Below are 20,112 nucleotides of genomic sequence, written 5' to 3' on the forward strand. Positions count from 1 at the left end.
AACAGATAAACAAAATATCAGCTGAGTTAGGCTGATTTCTTTGTTAGTTTTTAATATAATATACATCTGTGTGTGTGTCATTTGCATAAAAAAGGATAAAATCATGTTTGCAAATGACATGAGTACTCGGAGGCACAAAAATAGAAAATGGAAGATGAGCCAGGGAAGGGGCAAAAACAGAAAATCGTTTCTGGTTAGGAAAGGATTAAAATGATTACTTTTCTGCTTATCAGGAAACGAATGACTCCACCAATCCTCACGCTGAGTGCCTCGCCTACTCGGATATTTATTTGTTCGGTTTTAGGCTCAAGGTAACAGTTCCTGCACAATCCAGCGGGCTTTTAATTTGAAACATCTACGCATACAAATATGTTAAGGTCTGCCTATTAGCATTTTCTAAAACTTTGAAACGCATCTCCTGTCTCAGAGGACGGAGATTCCTCAGCGTCCATTGGTCCTAATCAATGAACATTTACTTCCAAACCTGCACTTCAGTGACTGTTTCAGTGTTAATTGCTGCCCTGACCGCTGGGACAGCAGCTGCTAACAGTCCTGTAGTTGAAAGCTTGTTTGTGGGGCTCCACAGGGATCATTGTCTGGGCCAATTCATTTTCCAATAATCGCGACTCTTTTAAGACCATCCAACATTTAGCAGAGATTTTCTGTCTTTTAAACTCAGAATATTCAAACACTTCTAGAGGTTAACTGCTGAAAATAAAGCTTCCCCCAGATTGTATTTGTATTTACTGGCAACCTCTGATTTAGTAGCTTTATAAACCAAACTGAGCAGTTTTGTTTCAGCTTTGGAGAATCTCAGAGACTCAAAGACTTTAATAATCTAGATAGTATTATGTGTGAACTAAAAAATGTACAGACTATGACAAAATTAGTTTATTTTCATTGATCAGCAGCAAGTCTGAGATTACTTTTGAAACTTTACATATTACTTTTAAAAGGTCGGATGGTCCTGGGCTATAACTCAGACCTTTTGAGGACTTAAAAAGAAGCAACTGGACTTCTTTAGGTTCATGAAGGTGTGTCTCCAAGCAGACACATCTATGGCATCAATTTCAAAATCCTACGTCACCTCGTTTTCAAGTTATTTCATTCACAAGATTTTCAGAAGATTTGACCTCTGAACTCTGACCTTTAGGTCAAGGTTACTGAGATTTGAACTCGTCTAAGAGTTTTAGTAGCTACACCTATGGCATCAATTTGAAGATGCCTCGTTTTCCAGTTATCAGATTCACAATCTTAGATGTCCACGCAGCCCCCGCCCGTCCATCCACCCATCCTTGCAGCTTGGTGGGGTAATAACAATACCCCCACATCCTTTTTTGCCTGAGGAATAATAATTACTATGTATCAACAAACTCTTTTATGAATGAATTATAATTATATTCATTTATTGTAATAATGCTGTGCACGTTTTGCACATGTGTACTTCAGACCGTGTTCTTTAAATATTTTTCATGACTGTTGAAGATGCTCAAACATCTCTACCTGCTTAGAGAAGGAGTCGTCCACATCCCCTGCGTCCTCTGAGCCCTGCTGACCTGGTGGTCCCTGACCCTGTGGTTGACGCTCATCAAATGAGTACTGCAGCCACCGAAGAAACAACGCATCATTAGAACAAACCGAGCAGAACCTGGTGTGTTTCATTATGTGCTTTTTTACAAGTGTGTGTGAGAGTGTGTGTACCTGCATCCTCATGTTGGACAGGATGATGCGGCGGGTCATCCTGCTCTCTGAGGCGGAGCTGCGAAGCCTCTCAAAGTTCTTGTTCATGCGATATTGCCTGAACGCCGTCTGGATCGTCTTCGCTGCCCGCCGGGACACGAACGGGCCCCCGTACTTCCTCTCCAGCATCTCCACCTATCAGGCCGTACGATCACGCAACCAATCAGAGAGGGAAGAGCAGAAACGATCTTTGCATTTACAGGAAACAGGAAACAAAACAGTAGAAACTTCCAGCGAACCTTTGTGATGTTGCGTGTTGGAGCACGGACCAATAAGGAGGTTTTTTAAATGACGCCTCGTGCCTCCAAAGGCAGCTCTGCTCCTTAGCTGCTAACATTTCTAACTATATACCTTTACTTTTGCTTCATTTGAAAGTAAATACATATTCTTTCACTAATTTTTCTCTTCCCTATGTAAACCTCCTTATTGGTCCATGCTCCACGTTGCTGTGTCTCTGCTTCTGTGTGCATTATGGATAAAAGGAAGGGCAGAATATAAAGGTGTCCTGATGTGTCCTCTACCCTGCGGGTGATTGAAAAGGCTGCTTTGTAATGGAGGCGATTACATGGAAAACCTCTCACAGGAACCGCTGCAGTGGTGTTTTTAGAGGTGTTACTTATGAGGCCGACTTGTTGTGGCATTGTACCTTCTTGTCCTGGAGGTCTGTAGAGAGCTCATAGCTGTCAGATAGAGCCTTGCAGCGTTTGCTCTCCTCCTCCTCTTGCTTGCGGAGCGCCAGGCTGGCTGGCTGGTGTCGGCTGCGCTGAGCCCAGGCGAGGCTCGCTGGGCTGGGGGGCGAGATGGGTGAGCTGCCCTGGAAGAGGACATGATGAGAAGACATGTAATCAGATTTGATTTACTTCTGCTTTTATTTATTCAGGGTGACAGTACACATAATCCACTGATACAGGTTTTACTGTCAGACTGTTAATTTGGTCAAAAAAAAAAGTAAATGGTTTAGTTTAATTAGCTCTCAGCCGAACGTTGGATTAAAAAAGAGATCAATGTGTGTAATTTATTCGTTGGAATAATTTGATCCACGGTTTGAGCTCTGAATCTCTGTCATACAGCACCAACATCTGTTCCCCTGCCCTGGTGACCCACGAGATATCGCTGCTGTTTCAACCATGTTTGCTGGTTTAGATCAACTTTGTGTTCCTTTGAAGCGACCCCTTCCACCTTAAATGTCCCACTACAGCAGAAAGGGGCCACCAAGCTCTTCACAGAGGGGATTAGGATTTTTACAAATGTGGCTGAAGGCGACACTTCCTTTCATAAACTTCAGAATAAACTTCAGACACCTTTAGTAGCTGCAGATAGACGGTGCATGTGTTTTAGGGTCGGTACCTGTGTATGTGTGTGGGAGGCTCCCAGGGGCCCACCGGAGGAGGGAGAGCCGTAGGGGTCACAGGGGCTGGAGAGGGGGCTGTTGCTATAGCGATGGAAGGGAGGTGGATGGCCAAAGGATGAATCAGAAAAGGTGAGTGCCTCCGGACACTGAGAGTCGCCCTCCACACTGCGAGGAAAGAGACAAAAACATGAGGAGAACGAGAGGACGGGTTATCCATCTGCAGATGCTGCTGATTTCAGGTGAAATCACGCTGAAATAATGAAACAGAAGGTGGGAGAGAAGCTGTGGGATGCAGAGAAGGAGGAGGAAACTTGATCCAAACAACTGAGAACAGAATCAGGACGGCAAGAAGGCAGAAGAATGGACTTAAAGAAAAGGAAAAGAAAGGAAATCCGTGGGACAGATGGTGAGGTGGGGAGGAAGAGAAGGGAAAGGAAGGATTATTAAGGAAAGGAGGTTAAAGAGCAAAGTGGAAGACAGGGAAAAGAGAAAGATGAATAGATTCAGATAAAATAGCTGCACACTGACTAAACCTGACAAACTGGACCAAACCAGAGTAAACTGGCCTAATCCTGACTGCAACGAACTGGAACGAATTTGTTCAAATCGACCATAATCAGATAAATCTCTGTCTCCATCTCACTCCATCACACCAACACTCTGCAGGTCCCTTTTCACTATATCCATGAATCTTCTCTCAGATCTTCCTGTTTTCCTCCCTCCCAGCAGCTCCATCCTCACCATCCCTTGGTCCAGAATATCCACCTCCAAAAATCAAACCACAAAACTGGACCTTACATAAAAACAAACCAAACACATCAAAAGGGTCAAATTAGACCCTTTGAACAGAGTAAATCAGCTGGATCAGCAAGACTAAGTTAGATAAATACAAACTGAATGAAAAAGACCAAACTGTAGCAAACTCCAATAAAACAAACCACAAAAGAATGTTACTGACATTTATTAAATGGTCTCATCACAGTTACAAACCAAACACAGTGGAACAAAAGTTCAACTGCACCTAACTGGGTCTAAGCTTGAAGAAACCCAGCAAAACCATCCATCCATCCATCCATCCATCCATCCATCCATCCATTCATCCATCCATCCATTCATCCATTCATCCATCCATTCATCCATCCATCCATCCATCCATTCATCCATCCATCCATCCATCCATCCATCCATCCATTCATCCATCCATCCATTCATCCATTCATCCATCCATTCATCCATCCATCCATTCATCCATTCATCCATCCATCCATCCATCCATTCATCCATTCATCCATCCATTCATCCATCCATCCATTCATCCATCCATCCATCCATCCATCCATCCATTCATCCATCCATTCCTCCATCCATCCATCCATCCATCCATTCATCCATTCATCCATCCATTCATTCATCCATCCATCCATTCATCCATCCATCCATCCATCCATCCATTCATCCATCCATCCATTCATCCATCCATCCATTCATTCATTCATCCATCTTCTTCCACTTATCCAGCTGACAGGCTCCAGACTAAACAGAACTAAAGAAAACAAAAGGAATGAATTGGACCAGTTAAACAAAGCCAATAGGAATTTGGCTTAACCCAGAATAAAACGGACTAAAACCGGAAAAGTGGAATAAAAGAGCAGCTGGCGCTAATCTGGCCTAAGTGGAACAACCCAGTCTAAACAAATCACAGATTCAGATGAAGTGGACCAAATCAAACCAAATGGGATGTTCAGACCAACACATGGAAAGCTAGGGGGAAAAAAAGACTTAATCCAGAGTAAAACCAAATAAAACGCTCTTCTTTTCTGTCTCATCTTTGTTGTAGGAGACGCTACTCTTCCTCAGCCTGGTTCTGCCAGAGGCCTACTCCCATTCAGAGGGAGTTCTTTCTCCCCACTGACTCCAAATGACTGATTGGGATTCTCTTTCATGTTTTATGGATTTAGCTGCACACTCACATTGAAATCACTTTTAATTGGCCAAATCAAAACAACGTGGAACAATTGGATCAAAGCAGAATAAACAGAAAAAGGGACAAAACAAAACCACTTCTCCTGAACTAACTGTCATGAACTGGATTAATCCAGATGAAACTGGACAAAATGTATTAGACCATCATACTGTGGTCACCTAGCAGTTCACAGTGTTTAATGCCTCAACAGAGACGTCTCGGACAGACTGATGCAGATTACTGCTAAGAGAAACGCTGCGACAGATCAATCAACTTATTGATAAATAAAGGAGACGAAGAGAGAAGAGAAAAGAGGAGCAATCTGTGCGACGGGCGTGTGTTTCATCATCAAAGAGGCTCTTCAGTGTTAATCTAAGACACCCGTGAAGCTGGCACAGAAGCTAACGTGGGCAGTGCCAAGCTAGCAAACACACACACACACACACACACACAGAGTCACATGAGGGTGACTCATGGCAACAGCAGTGTGAGTGTGTGTGTATATGTGTGTGTGTGTGGGTGTACAGTATATGTGAATGTGGGTGTGCAGTGCGTGTTTGCGAGAAGCACAGCGTGAGTGTGTGGGAGACAATGTGTGTGTCTGTGTGTTTGCACAGCTAGCTTTATGAGGACCGAAGTGAGTTTAAGACCTTGGGAAAAAGGACATTTCTTTCAAAGTGAGGACGTTCAAATCAGTCCTCCCTTCAGGACTGTTTGACGGGTTCAGATCACAGACTGTGTGAAACTCGTGGTCACAGTGGAGTCACCCACTGGTTTCTGAAATCTCATTTTGCAAACTCCACTTCAGCTTGATGGCTGTTTTCATCCCGATTTTACTGAAAACAGAGGCGACAGTCTTTGGATGAAGGGTAGAGTGGAGAAAAGGGAGAACACCAGCAAGCCTGGTTAGCAAACTGCATCGATGCATTGCAAAGACACAGACACCTGCTAAATAACATCTAGATAAGCATGCAATTACCCTCACAACAAGTCATTTTGAAGCCATATTATTTGTCAGAACAGAGTCTAATTAAGTGGCTCAAATTAGCAGAGCTGAAAGTTGTTATAAAGACAGAAATTAGCTATAGACACCACAACATGTTGCAGTGTATCAGGCTGTAACGTGTTTATTTCTGCTGTGTTTTTAACGTCCGAGTCTCATGTTTGAAGCCAGATTCAAGCGGACGTTAGAGGAACTGCAATTTTTGACACTGGGTTTATGTCAGCGATGGTCCCCACACAAACGGTGACTAGCCTGCCACTGAAGTCCACCGAAGCAACTTGAGGCAGCTTTTACTTTGTGCATCTGACTCAAAGTAGCGTCCATAGTTATTAAACTGTGTCTGCAGCTGAAATACTGAGGCCAGTGTGTGGCAAGGAAAACGTGACTGATTCGTATTAACAAACCAAAAGTGCAGCAAGAAAAAACACCAAGCATCACACCACTACTAGTCCTGACTATATGCACAAGGCAGGTGGGTCCACTGATTCACGCCGCAGACAGCGAATCCTGAGCTGTCAACAACAGGCGTGCAGCCTCATCAGACCGCACTGATTTGTTTAGCTCAGGTGAGCCTATGCATCATATCTGCTTCGACCTGTGCAGGGCTAAGAGATGTGCAGAGATGCTTTTCTGCTCAACACTCTTATAAAGAGTGACGCTCAGGCAGTACTCAGAGATCCTGACGTCTCATTTTTCCCCATTCTGACGTTTGTGGACATTCACCGAAGCTCCTGGCATGTATCTGCATCACTTCATGTACAAAGCCACATGTTTGGATATGACCAAATAACTCAAGTCAGTTTATTTATGAGCACTTTTAAGAACAAGTGTTGATCAAAGTGCTGCATAACAGAACAAAATAAATGAAAGAAAAATGAAATGTCAAGATTTAAAGATGCGAGTTTAATTGCCCAGACTGTTCTGAAGTTTAAGGGCATGTTTTCATCTGTGAAACTAGAAGTGTCTGCTCAGCTGACCTCAGTGATCTTTTGGGAACATGCATTGTTAAAAGGTCAGAAAGGTAAGAAGGTGCTAACACATTTAAAGACTTAAAAACCAACAATTGGAAATAAAGTATTGAATTTCAGGAGCGGGACCACGCTGCCAAACACGCTGTTTCCGGTTCTCCCCCAGTTCTACAAGCTGTTCATTCTCGTTTACATGCCCCCCCCCCAAAAAAACAGGAAACTGGTGCACCGTCATGAGTTGCAGATGAGAAAGAAGAACTGAGTTATTTACAGAGGTCTGAACAGTCTCACCTTAGTTTTTCACTTGTTCAGGTTCAACGAGTTTAGCGCCATCCATGATTTCATGGCAGCGAGACAGTCCAGCAAAGCTTTCGGAGGAGCCGTGGTACGCAGACAGATTTGTGAGTCAGATGCATAACAAGGAAATTCAATTCCATATTTTTGGAAAATTGAAATCAGGAGCATAGAAATTGAAAAGAGTACTGGACCAAGAATGGAGGTCATGAGAGTGGAGCAGGTGATGATGAAAACCCACCAACGTGACAGAAAAACCTCTGCCTGTGAAACACACACACCTCTAACACACACCTCTGCAGTGCACAGACCAGGAAACACGATGCACTGTATCGAATGCAGCAGCTGAAAGCATGAAAATGGTTGAATCTCCAATTACTAAAAGATCATCAAAAACCTTTCAAAGTGCTGATTCTGTGCTGTGAAACTGGACTGAAATATTTCAGTCTGATATTCGTGTCAGGTATTTATTTCCATCGGGGCCTGGAGATGGTGGAAAACAACTTTCTCCAGTATCTTAGACAGAAAGGGCAGTTTAGGGATCGGCCTAAAGCTTCTTTGACAGACGGCAGAATGATGGCATGTTTAAAACTCAGCAGTCCCCGATACTGTCCAAGACCTCGTTTTACAGATGGGACATCGAGGGAGCACACAGCAGGCTTCAGATGACCGATCACTTCAGAAAAAGTCTCAAAGTGGTCAAAATCAGCAAAATATTTGGGGAACAGGGAGATCACAGTCAGGGGGAGTGATGTGAGACCTTATACCTGCAACGTTATCACCTATAACTGCTGATAAGTTTATTAGAGATAAGGCCAGAAAAATACTTCTGCTCTTCTGCAACTTTGTAATTAAACATGTCAAACTTTAACAAGGAAATCTGAAGTTGACCCATTCGCTCTCCAACCAATAAGCAGGTGTTCCTCTGCTCTCCTCAGCCAGCCGAGGATGAGCCAAATGTAGGTGAGGAGAGGTGTGTTTGATTTATATCCCAGCTGTGCGCTGAGCCCCATTGGCAGGCTGCTACACTTCACTGAGGTCAGGCAGTAAACTTCAGGTCACCCTGACATTATAAACCATCACATCTGCACCAGATTCTACTTTGCAAACTTCTATCTCTGGAAATTTCTCCTTCCAGCTCTTAACTGGGAAAAACTGGTTTGCAATTCACAGCTCTACTGGAACGTGTCTCTGAGCAAGTGAAGAAATGAAATATTTGAACTGGATGTTTTTGCATTTAACATCTTTAATGACAACTGCAGAAATCAGAAGGAAACCATCTGCTTTAAATAGTTTTAAACATTCATGTCTTGGTAGGGTTTTCCTGCATTTATCCATCTGCGTTGTTCTGGTGTGTTTGTCTGCATTCTCTTAAAAATAATGAAGTTAACGGCTCTCATCTTGTGCGTGTGTTCAAAGCCGCCTCCCCAAAATGCATTTGCTTAGCAACACGACCCGGTTACACAATTTTCCTTCTATCGAACTACACCACCAGCTGTGCCACTACAGAAGGATGCCTCCATCCACAACCAGCGGCTGACGCCTGCGACAGTGACAGGATGTAAATCCCGATGACTCTCCCACGCTTCAGAGCTGGAGGGTTTATTAGTGGCACGCTCCTTCTGGTTGGGGGATGTCGCCGCTGGAAAACAAACATTTCCTGCATGAAACTGCTCAGAGCAAGGTTGGACATCAAGATGAATAAAAGCACAACAGGCCGGACATAAAACACATAAATCTGAATTTAGGGGTGAGCTGGAACTTTATTCGTTATGGAGCATTTAGGATTTTGCCGATATTGTGATTATGAATACTTCCTAGAACTACTTACTCCCACCCCTCCCCCCAGGGACTCCCCAGATAATGTTGTTATCTAACATTATGTCTTTGCATCGTCTCCTCCTGCGCAGCAAACAGCACAGATTACATGAAAGACTCCAACATAATTGACTGCAGCCTGGCTCTGCGAGTCGTGCACGGAGGCTGTTTGCAGGCTTGTGGTAAATCCGGCTGTACAGACGTGGAGGTGGGTGGTGGGGGGGTCTGAGCTGTATATCTATATAAGATGGACCTGATACTGGTGGATGTGAGCCGTTCAGTATTAAGACACTAAAAAAATGAATAAATAAAAATACTGCAGAGTTTTTTCCTCAGTGTTGTTCATCTTGACTTGCAGAAAAAAAGCTATCGCAGAGAATTTCATAGATTTCTCCGAGTATGAGATCCAGGACGTGAAGTTACATATGCATAATGTAAAAGACAGCAGAGTGAGGCATCCTATTGGCTGAAAGTGTCTGATTAACTTCACCTGTGATAAACTCTCAGCTGTGTTTGTGATGTGGTGGTGGTCAGAGGGCCCGGTGGCGCCAGTGTCCGGCAGCCTCGCCTCTGTCAGTGCGCCCCAGGGTGGCTGTGGCTACAATGTAGCTGCCATCAGCAGTGTGTGAATGGGTGGATGACAGGTTGTGTAAAGCGCTTTGGGGTCCTTAGGGACTAGAAAAGCGCTATACAAATACAGGCCATTTACAGGCCATGTTGGTGCATTTTGAATGATCTGACAAGTAGTATGGCTTCCTTGATAAAGACTGTCCAAGCTGTGGGTGAATTTCTAGCATCACATTCGTGTGTTTCTTAGCACTAATTAACAGATTGGTGTGCATGTGGGATGCACCCAGTCTGTGGATGCTGTTTATGGATGCTGCTCACTGAGCACGCCGCCTCTAAAAACCAACACGGTAACGGCCAAAACACTGAAGCTGAGGCGTCACAGCGGGACTTTATGAACAAATGGGGAACATCGATCTCTTACACACAGCTTAGAGTGCTCTACTTTCTCTTTTAACCTCCTAGGACCTGCCGTCCACATATGTGGACGTCACATTTTGGGTTATTTGAGTTCGGGTCTTAGGAGGTTAAATGCATAAAATACCACAAACATGACTGGACTCCATTATAAAAACAACCCAGCAGTCTGCACTGTAGGATGATCCTGCAAAAACCTGCCTGTACAACCACAACAACACGTCACACTGTAGAATTTTATTAGAGTGAGAGCAGCACAGCACATATAAACCTGCTGCAGCACATAAACACAGCAACACTCACATGTAAACCTTGGCTCTGCGCAGCAGCTTGTTTTTCCTGAGAAACCACATGAGTCCGGGGGAGAGGACACACACACACACACACACACACACACACACACACACACACACACGCTACGCAGTACAGCTGCTCATATTTACCATAGTTTCTGATAAATCTCTGGTATTCCTTTCAAATTTTTCATCCACACACAGAAGACGTCACACGCTGTTTCTGTTTGGTATCCTGCATTCATAGCCAGGGGCAGTAACTAACAACACACGCACACACACGCACACACACACACACACACACACACACACACACACACACACACACACACACACTAAGTTGATTGGAAGCAAACTCCTGTGCCTGCACACACACATAGATGATGATTAGAAATCTGATTTATGCAGGTTACAGTGTCAAAGCAATGACTGCACTTCCTGCACAGGCCCACACTGATACACCCGAGCTTGGGCACACTCGCTTGTAATTAATAACACACACTGCGTCTCTCTCAACTGCTGTCCTCCCACGACTAACAGTCGCCTCCACCAACGAGCCAAACAGACGCAGAATATAAAGACAATCAGTCAGTTAGGCAGGCAGCTTCCCACAGGAGCAGGAGACCTGAAATATTCACGTCACAAAGTCGATCCTGGGCTGCACCTCCAATCAAACACAATTTAATGCCCTCATTTTATGAACTTCAATTTAATGCTTAATTACTTGCATGCAGACATCACAGTTAACTTACTCTGACATTAAATAAGAAGACTCCATCCATCCATCCGTCCGTCCATCCATCCATCCATCCATCCATCCGTCCGTCCATCCATCCATTCATCCATCCATTTTCTGCTGCTTATTTGGGTCGTGTTGCAGTGGCAGCAGTCTAAACAGAGAACCTTCCACTTCCTGTCCACCTCTTCCAGCTCATCTGAGGGGACACTGAAGCATTCCCAAGCCAGCTCAGAGATATAACTTCTCCAGTGTGTCCTGGGTCTGCCTCTGGGCCTCCTTCCAGCAGGACATGCTTGAAACACCTCACCCAGGAGGTGTCCGGGAGGCATCCTAGTCAGATGCCTTAACCACCTCTGGATCCTTTCGGAGTGGGGGAGGAGCAGTTCGGCTCCAAGTCCCTCCTGAATGACTGAGATCCTCACCTTAGCTCTAAGGGAGATAAAGCTTATTTCTGCCACTTGTGAGTACAGCACTACTTCCCCCTCCTGAGGATTCGCCAGAATCACTTCGAGACAGACCGAAAGCTTTGTTTCATGGTCGCACTAAACTCCTCCCACACCCAAGTTTTTCTTAAGCTACTCCCAGAACCCCTCTCCACCCGGCTGCAGGTACCCGTCAGCTGTCCTCTTCTGATCCAGAACTTGGTTTTTATTGGAGAACAGCTTCTTTTTCTTTATCTGTTGACATAAAATCTCAGAGGAAGGGTGCGGTAAAGACTCCCTAAAGATTTCAGTCCCTACGGGTTCAGTCTGGAAGATAAATAAGCCGTACACAACTTTGCATCTGTTCAAAGTTCAGTTTTTGCTAAATTAGAGCCGCCTTCTTTTTCTTTCAAGAGCTTCCTTTAGTGGTCCCCACAGCCAATGATCTGCCTCCATCTCACCCAATCACCAGCATCCTCTTATGTCACACCAGCTGAGTGCCAAGAGTTGACAAGCTGACGGTACAATAAGGTGGAGTTTTGTCTCTCAGCTAAGCAGATTTAGCTTTCACACACACACACACACACACACACCAAAATACCCCATCTCATGTCAGACCCTCCCCCCCCCCCTCCACCCCACTGCTGCTGGGTGTTATGATGAGGTGGAGGTCAGGACAATGATAATGATGACAAATATGACAGCTGTCATTGTTATTGGCTGCTCTCTTTGTCACTGTCACACAAACATGTGGTTTTTGCACTAATAACTCCAGTTTTTAATTCACAAAAATATTTTTTTCTTGTTGCAACACTCGTTCCTTCACATCTCAGCTTTTTAAAATATAAAAGTAAGAGGAGCTGAGATTTTAAATCGCTCCCCGTAGGCCGAGTGACCACACGAACCCGGCAGGCTGCGGTGTAAACAACAGCCACGACAAACAGGAAGTGAGGGTGCAGCAGGGTGACACAACAGGCAGCGACTCCCAGTGAGACGAGGTCGGTGTCACGGTCTGACACCCGCACATGAAGGAGCAGGAAGAGGAGCAGGGTGAAGAATGACCACATGATTCACTGACCTGACTGTCTCACTGACTCACTGACTGCTTTCAAACCGACAGACCAACAAATGCTTTCCTGCTCCAGAGCGGCGTGAAATATCACAGAGACCAAAGGAAGAAAAACAAATGAATACAAGAAACATTTCATATTTAAGTTTTTGAATGATGAAAATCTCTGGGTATATTAAGGTGACGGTGGGTCCCTCCTTGTGCCTCAAAATCCTTACTTTTCCTCTTGCGCCCTTTATCTACCAAAAAAGGGAAATAATCCTTCCTGTAATGAACACTGCAGCCTCCAGGTGGCACCACCGAGGGTGTTGAAGCCAAATTAATGTAAAGTAAATTAACAGTTGCGTAACAGTGTCTTTGCATGAGAGGGGCTTTTTATTTGGCTACTCTTTACTCCGCTGTAAATGTCCCCTGTGGGCTTCTGTAGCCTCCAGCTACAGCGCTGCAGATGCTGTGGTTCATAACAGGCTGAGCAAGTGGAAGTAACTGATTTATAAAGCTCAGAACATGGAGCCACAAGGGAACACACACACACGCACACACACGTGCAGCTTTGTCAAACCTCCTCACACAGGAGGAGGTCAGTGTATCACTCTGCTGTAATTAATAATGTTCTGTGATTAACTGTTGAGCTCAGTAATTACACACACGCACACATCAGGGCAACACCTGCTCATTGTGTGTGTGTGTCGGTGTGTAACTATCAGCCATGTTGTGGGGACATAAATCTGTGTACACACTCACACTGTGGGAACCCGCCTACCTGTGCTCGTAATCTAAGCCTAAGGTTGAGCCGAGGTTGAGTTCAGATTAAGGTTACGGTCAGAAACACGTGACAAACTGTTGTCAGCGCAGCGTCGCTTAAACTTGCTGATGTGCTGTGACACGAACTAAGAACAGAACGACCTCTTTATCATGTTAAGATGCGTGCGAACTGCACTTACATATGTGACCACATGTAAACAGCTAACATAGATTCTTTGTATGACCGGCATGGCTGACTCCTCGGCGCCCCCTGCTGACCAGCTGTAAACAAATCAATAGGAAAACGAGCACTCTGCTCACTTGATCTGTGACCTCAGGAACACTTTCCTGTTGAGTTTGTGATCTCAGACATTCATGTTTTTAAGGTCTTACTGAATGAAACATGACATTAAATCATGGTCCATTAGAGACAAAACAGATGAAAAAGGAAGACGAGGATTTTGGGCCAGACCGCCTCCTGCAGCTCAGACAGTCTATATATTAGAAGGTCGGTGGATCGATCCCTGACTCCTCGAGTCCAGATGCTGATGTATCCTCGGTCAAGTTAGAAACCTGAGTTGCCTCCATTCAAGTGCAAGTGTGTGTGCACAAAACACTGGGTAACACATATGTGTCTCCTTCACAATGGTTCTGTGTTGTTCCCATGCAAACATAGTGAGCATTTAGAAAGTACTTATGAAGTAATGTCTTGATGCAAGCTCAATCATCCAGGTCAGGAAATCTCAAAATGTTTTCAGTGGGACAAACGTTTCGTCATTCATCCAAAGTGACTTCTTCAGTCTCCTTCAGAGACCAGTGCTGAAACCACCAGAACAGAGTGTCTGACTTGCTCTAACTATCGTTATGCTACAGTCACAGTAGGAAAACACTGGTTGGAGACTGCAGCATGACCGGTATTATTGCTACTGTGCACAATGAACGTGCTTCTCGTTGGTTTCTGTGGAAACACGAAACAAGTTTTTAAAGGGACTTTTGTGCATCAAGCCGATAAAAGGCTGCTGGAGTTCACCTGCGTCAGTTTGGGATTCAATACGGTGAAGTTGACAAATGTGTGCAGTCTGTTCGTTATAACACGGCAATTAACTGTGATAAATTTGCAAAAATCACAAATCTGTTGCTGACAGCATCCAGAGAAACTTACACTAACTACTCTTTTTAGAGTCTGCAGGGCAGCGATTTCACTGCAGCGTGACACTCCATAATCTTGTTGTTATGCAGGAATTGGTCCAAACTGACTGTGTTCATGAATAGATATAAAAAGATAAACAGAGATCTAACAATCCATCTGTGACAGACAGGTCGCCTCCCACCAGGCAGGCTTTGTAATCGCCTTGCAATCGCCGTGGTTGCCCAGAGGTTGAGGGTCTTGCACACTCAGGCAAAGACATGGTTGCCACAACTACTTGCATTCAGTCAACAAATATGGAAAAACTCATGCAATCATCAGGCAACCAGTGAGAAATCTTAGTGGGAAGAAGGTTTTCTGTGGTATTTTTATTTTAGTGCGACTGAGCCACAAAGTCGAGTTTTTCCTCCTCTGTGTCGTATCAACGGGCAGAGACAAACATCTGTGCAGGTGTTTGAACTGAAGGACTCGACGAATCCTACCCCTGACCAACATTTTCATCTAACAGCCATTAAAACACCGCAGCGACTCCAGAACTTAAAATATCACTGTATAACATCCCTGTTGCTATGTCAACATTTGTTCCAACATAATGACTGTGTCTAAGAGAAAAGGGAAGGCAGTGAAAGCAATGTGATAATGAGAAACTCAAAGCAGAATAATAATAAAGAGGCTAATGGCATCTAGAGAAAGACAGTGAAATGATTTCTACTTGCACCGCTTTGCACGTGGACACTGTGCAGATGGGCAAAAGTGTGCACATTCTTAACACTTCATTAAAAACCTGATTCACAGCGATGGAGTGATGGGAGGGGATGTCTGAGGCCATATTGCGTGAGGGACGGGAACCAGCAACCTCCCTGCTCGTCTGCCCGTAGGCTCGCGGCGCTCTACATTAGGACACTGAGCGAGTCTCCGGGAAAATGTGTGTTAGTAAGACACGGCTCACCCAGGCCCGAGTGTGTAATTGGTTTGTGTTTCTGGATGGACGAGTTAGTTCGTGGACTTCTGTGATTGTGTGTTTGTGTGTGGTTTCTGTTGTTGGTCCAAACAGGCACCAAATGGCACCAAACCCCGAGGCATCGAGCTGCTACTCACAACAGCTACATGTGTGTCATCCCCACCTCTCTCTGCTCTTGTATTCTGCCTCGTTCTCCCCTACAGACGGTCTTATGCCTTTCCTTCTTACTACCACTCTCGTGTGTGTGCATATGTTCTTAGCTCTTTGGCTACATTTGGCTAAATGGCCACTAAAGCTCCAACCAGTTTTCTATCCAACAGTTCAGCTCGGATACATAAAACCTGGACTTTCCTATGTAGCTACATACAGCAAAAAAGCCTAAATCTGTCTCTAATAACAACACAAAAAATATGATGTTCAGTAGTGAAAAACGCTTTCTGTCTATCTGACGGCTTGCAGGGTTTCTACCAGCATATAGATGGATGCAGCCATCATGATGCCATCCCACTGATTCTGTACTGGCATCTGCTAATTAGTGCTAAGCACCAAACGATCAAACGTTTCAAAAAGCACTAACAACACAAGACAGAGGTGAGTCAGCTCCTTACGCTGGCACAAGTGAAAGCAAAGCGTGTACAGCGTACAGCTGTTACAAATATATGTGACTGAGACCAAACACACTTCCTGAACTGGACTGTAAACACAAAGAATATTTTAACATACGAGTCTATGGGGGAATTACTTAGACGTCTGAGCCTCTTTTTGGCACTTTGGTGTTAGTTATTTCCTTTGCCCTGTTGCTGCTCGGTCTCCTCGTGCCACCGGCACCGAGTACAGGCTGGGACAGGTTTAAACCCATGCACAACTCTGGCTGGTGAAACAGGAAATACACGATGGCGTGAAACAGCAAAATTTCCAGCTCCTTGTACAATTCTATAACTAAATAAATTCTCTTGGCTTTTGTACCGGAGAGCCATAAAGTGAGCGTTCCCTCACATTTTCCATATATGAACCAGAACTCACCGGCTTTTAAAGAAAATACAAAAAGACTCATTTTACAGTTTATTTAATGTGGTATAATTTCATATTTAATGCTTTTATATATAGAACAATAATTCCAAAAATATAATGTAATAATTTACTTAGTGAGTTAAGCTTTATGGCTGTGGAGGTGCTGCATGTGTGCCCTTTATTAACAGGCTGTCGCTGGTTGTTACAAGTCGATTAGGATGACAAACGTTAACAGCAGAAATGCCAACGACTGCAATCATTTCAAGCACACAAGAGAGACCCGCCGCAGCCATGAAGAGATTACATGCCGTGAGTTTAACGGTCCTGACTGAGTTTGTTGCTTCTGTTTCCTGTCCTCGTCCCGTTTCCACCCGAGCTGCACCCAACACCTCGCCTAACAGCTGTCAGCCACCTTCACTATCCACCAATCAAAGAACAGCTCAGAGTATTTTTTTTCTTGCCTGTTTTTAATCTTGTTGTTTGTCATAGTCCCCTATTTTTCCAGCTCGTCGTCTCTAGTTTTCATCTTTGTGTTTGAGCAAAGAGCAGCAGAATAATGAACCATGAAACTCGAGTCTGAATATTAATATGACTGAGGAGGATCAAGTTAAGACGAGTAATCTGACTGGCCACCTTTCAGACTTGCCCTTCTCCCCGTGCGCACGGTTGGCTGGTGGACTTAATGAGCTTGGACAGAAAGCCGTGGTTGGTCAGATGAGAGATGGCAGAGATGGGACTGGATGAACAGAGATGACAGCTAGTTGATGAATCAGCCTCAGGTTAGTGTAAATGTATGACAGCTACAAACAAATAACCTCCTCACAGCTGCTCTTTTCCTGACAGACAAATATGCAGTTTACGAAGAATATCTGAGCAGATTTATCAAAAGTTATACTGGAAGCAAACGGTCAGTTTAACCCAGAAGTGCTTCACAGTTCTGTCCTTCGGGTGGCAGGAAGCCCTCTAAGGAAACTAGCTGGCTGTATTCTGTCGTATAGCGTGAGGAGTCTGGACTTCGTGGTCCAGGTTAGGATGCTGCTTGAGAACATTTCCGGCACTCGGCCTGTGAAACTGAATGCAGGGAATACTTATCTGGACTATTCTCCTCAGGCTGCTGTACTGACCCTGCCAAGCATGATGGGAAACAGATGGATGGATGTGTTGTTTTATGAATTAAAAGAGCTTCAGTGTCCAGAATCAGCAGCAGGATGAGTGGTGACATGTTTTTCATTCAGTATATGAAGGTCTCCGTCCTTCAGCTGACCTTTAACCATCCATCCATCAGGCTGTCAGAGCTCCAGCCTCTCCACTGTGTCATGATGAGTAATGGCTCCTGGACATTTGGTCAAACCAGTCCTAAAAAAATAGTCTCTCATCATCGACTTCAGCCCGAAGATGATGGATGCATAAGCAGCTGCGAATTTCACTCTGCCGCCTTTATCTTTTATGGAAATTGAGAGGAATCAATAGAAATATTGATCAGTACTTGTGGTGTGTGACTGAACACAGAGCTGAAGTAGCTGTGACTCATCCCCCGTGGGCACGTCCCGTGAAATCCAAATGCTCTGGACATACGATGATCGTTATCTTGAGAATATAACAGAACTTTCACCCTATTTTGAACACTTGTAGAGACGTGAAAGGCATAAATCCCGTGACCCGTGTGAGGTCAAAGTTTTCAGTTTCTGCTTCCTATCAAAGGATTTGATGGATTTGATTTGTTATTTAGCTGATGGCATGGAGGATGTTAATAGGCTCACATCCTTCGTTCAGGCCAGATTTCCTTCCGTTGCAGCTCGTTCTTCTCGACAGACCTGCAGGTACTGATTAGAAATACACTTGTGCCTCAAGTTTGCAGCAGAACATTGCAGACTAAACATTATTTTGATGGCAGAAGACTGAGAGTCAGAACTAAGTGAAAGAGTCTGCAGTCGGATTATTATCCTCAGCTAGAACGAGCCATCTCTATGTCAGGCTGAGAGGTTCTAACGCTGGAACGGCCTCTGGACACCTGATCAGTTAGATCCAAAGCAGGATGTGAAGTGAACTTCATCACTAACACAGAAGCTACTAAATATAGAGCATAAGCTCTGTCAGAAGAAGGCTGTCTAGCCATGGCCTCAGAGGACACGAAGCATCTCCAGAGCATTTCTCAGGAGGGGAAGCAAGGTCAAACCATCAGCCCCGGCTTAGACATACCAACAATTAAAGATTCTGGAAAATGTCACCTTTACTCATGAATCCCAGTTAAATTTGAAGCTTTGAAGCCCACAGAGTGCTGACCATAGCATACTGTCCCTTCACTCATCAGGCCTAAACTACAGGAAACTCTGAAGAACATTTTAGATTTTTTATCTTGTATGCTAGAAAGTTGTGGAGGAAATAATATCAGGTGTTGCAGACGTCGAGAGCTGATCGATAGAAGCAGGGAGCTCTTTCTGCTGCCCAGCTGTGCACATCTGTAAACCTGCCAAAGTGACAGAGGATGGTGCCAGATGGAAATGGAGAAGAAGCACGTATCGCTCACACTGATATCTTCCAGGCAGCTTGAGCCAAGATGCTGTCATTAAGAAAAAGACTTGTATTGTTTTAATGAATGAAATGACAGCACCTTCCTTTGACTGTATATTTGCTGTTTTTGTATCCAGATGTTGTTACATACGATGCCTTCTACAGCGGGATGAAGTTTGACATCTTGAAAACATCTCCATCCTACAGCACTGCTGCTCCCCTGGGCGTCGGCTGACGCAGGAGGAATCAAAGTCAAAGAGATCACGTTATCCCAGTGAAAACACTTAGATCAACTCTAGTAGAAAAACTGTAAAAATAAAAGGATCCCGCTCAGCATGTGGTTGCACTGTCAGCCTCGGTTATATAACTGCTTGAGCTGACTGAAGATGGTGACGGGGCCTGAGGTAGAATGTGGGGTTAATGCACTGACATCTGAATAGGCCATTACAAAACAACAATTGCAGAATATAAGCAGCTTAGTATAAGACGAGGCTCCAGGCAGAACAAGGCTGGGATGGAAGACATGCAGCAAATAATAAAGAAGAAAAACTCAATATTTAAATAAACAGTTTTAATTTTCCAGATCTACTGTCATCTGGATCAAAGCCTGTAAAGAAAAGATAGCTGTAGCCACCCTGACGTCACACCCACCATCCTGCAGTCCTGAGACTGGACATGTGACATGTGACGAATCACACCCAGAACTCAACTGTTAGACAGTGAACATTCAGATTCACCACACTGGCAACCTGCTGGGTGTGCACTTCATTTAAAGCTCTTATTAACCACGTTTAAACCTTACATGGGTTTGCTGCGTCTTACATGACAGATTTGTTTATTGCAAAAGAAAATAAGAAGTTTTCTGTTAGAGCCAGACAGCTGTGGAACTGAGGTTAGCAATCAAAACAGCACGGCTGCTGATATTCCTACTATTGATTCATTCATTCAGTGGATATTACGACAGGTAGAACACACTAATAAATCCATTATTCATGGATTTATTAGTGTGTTCTACCTGTCGTAATATCCACTGTTTGATCAGGTTTGTCTAGTTCTTATTTGTTTCTGTGTTGCTGTTTTAACTGTGTTAACAG

The 20,112-nt window shown here is 44.3% G+C and overlaps 1 protein-coding gene across 8 annotated transcripts in view; it reads right to left on the reverse strand.

The window, feature by feature from the left end:
• Positions 1-20,112, reverse strand: part of LOC146365038 (IQ motif and SEC7 domain-containing protein 1-like) — a 166,986-nt gene that overhangs the window by 30,188 nt on the left and 116,686 nt on the right. For 7 of the 8 annotated variants that reach the window (XM_084916165.1, XM_084916164.1, XM_084916167.1 and 4 more), the window contains 3 exons: positions 3,088-3,256; positions 2,387-2,554; positions 1,504-1,875 (listed from right to left, as the gene is read on the reverse strand). In XM_084916165.1, the coding sequence (XP_084772291.1) occupies positions 1,504-1,875; positions 2,387-2,554; positions 3,088-3,256 (709 nt within the window). The remainder of the gene's footprint in view (positions 1-1,503; positions 1,876-2,386; positions 2,555-3,087; positions 3,257-20,112) is intronic. The other variant, XM_084916168.1, reaches the window with a different exon arrangement.

This window comes from Perissodus microlepis, chromosome 20 (assembly GCF_051167445.1).
Source record: "Perissodus microlepis isolate ML-2025 ecotype Zambia chromosome 20, ASM5116744v1, whole genome shotgun sequence".
NCBI lineage: Eukaryota > Metazoa > Chordata > Actinopteri > Cichliformes > Cichlidae > Perissodus > Perissodus microlepis.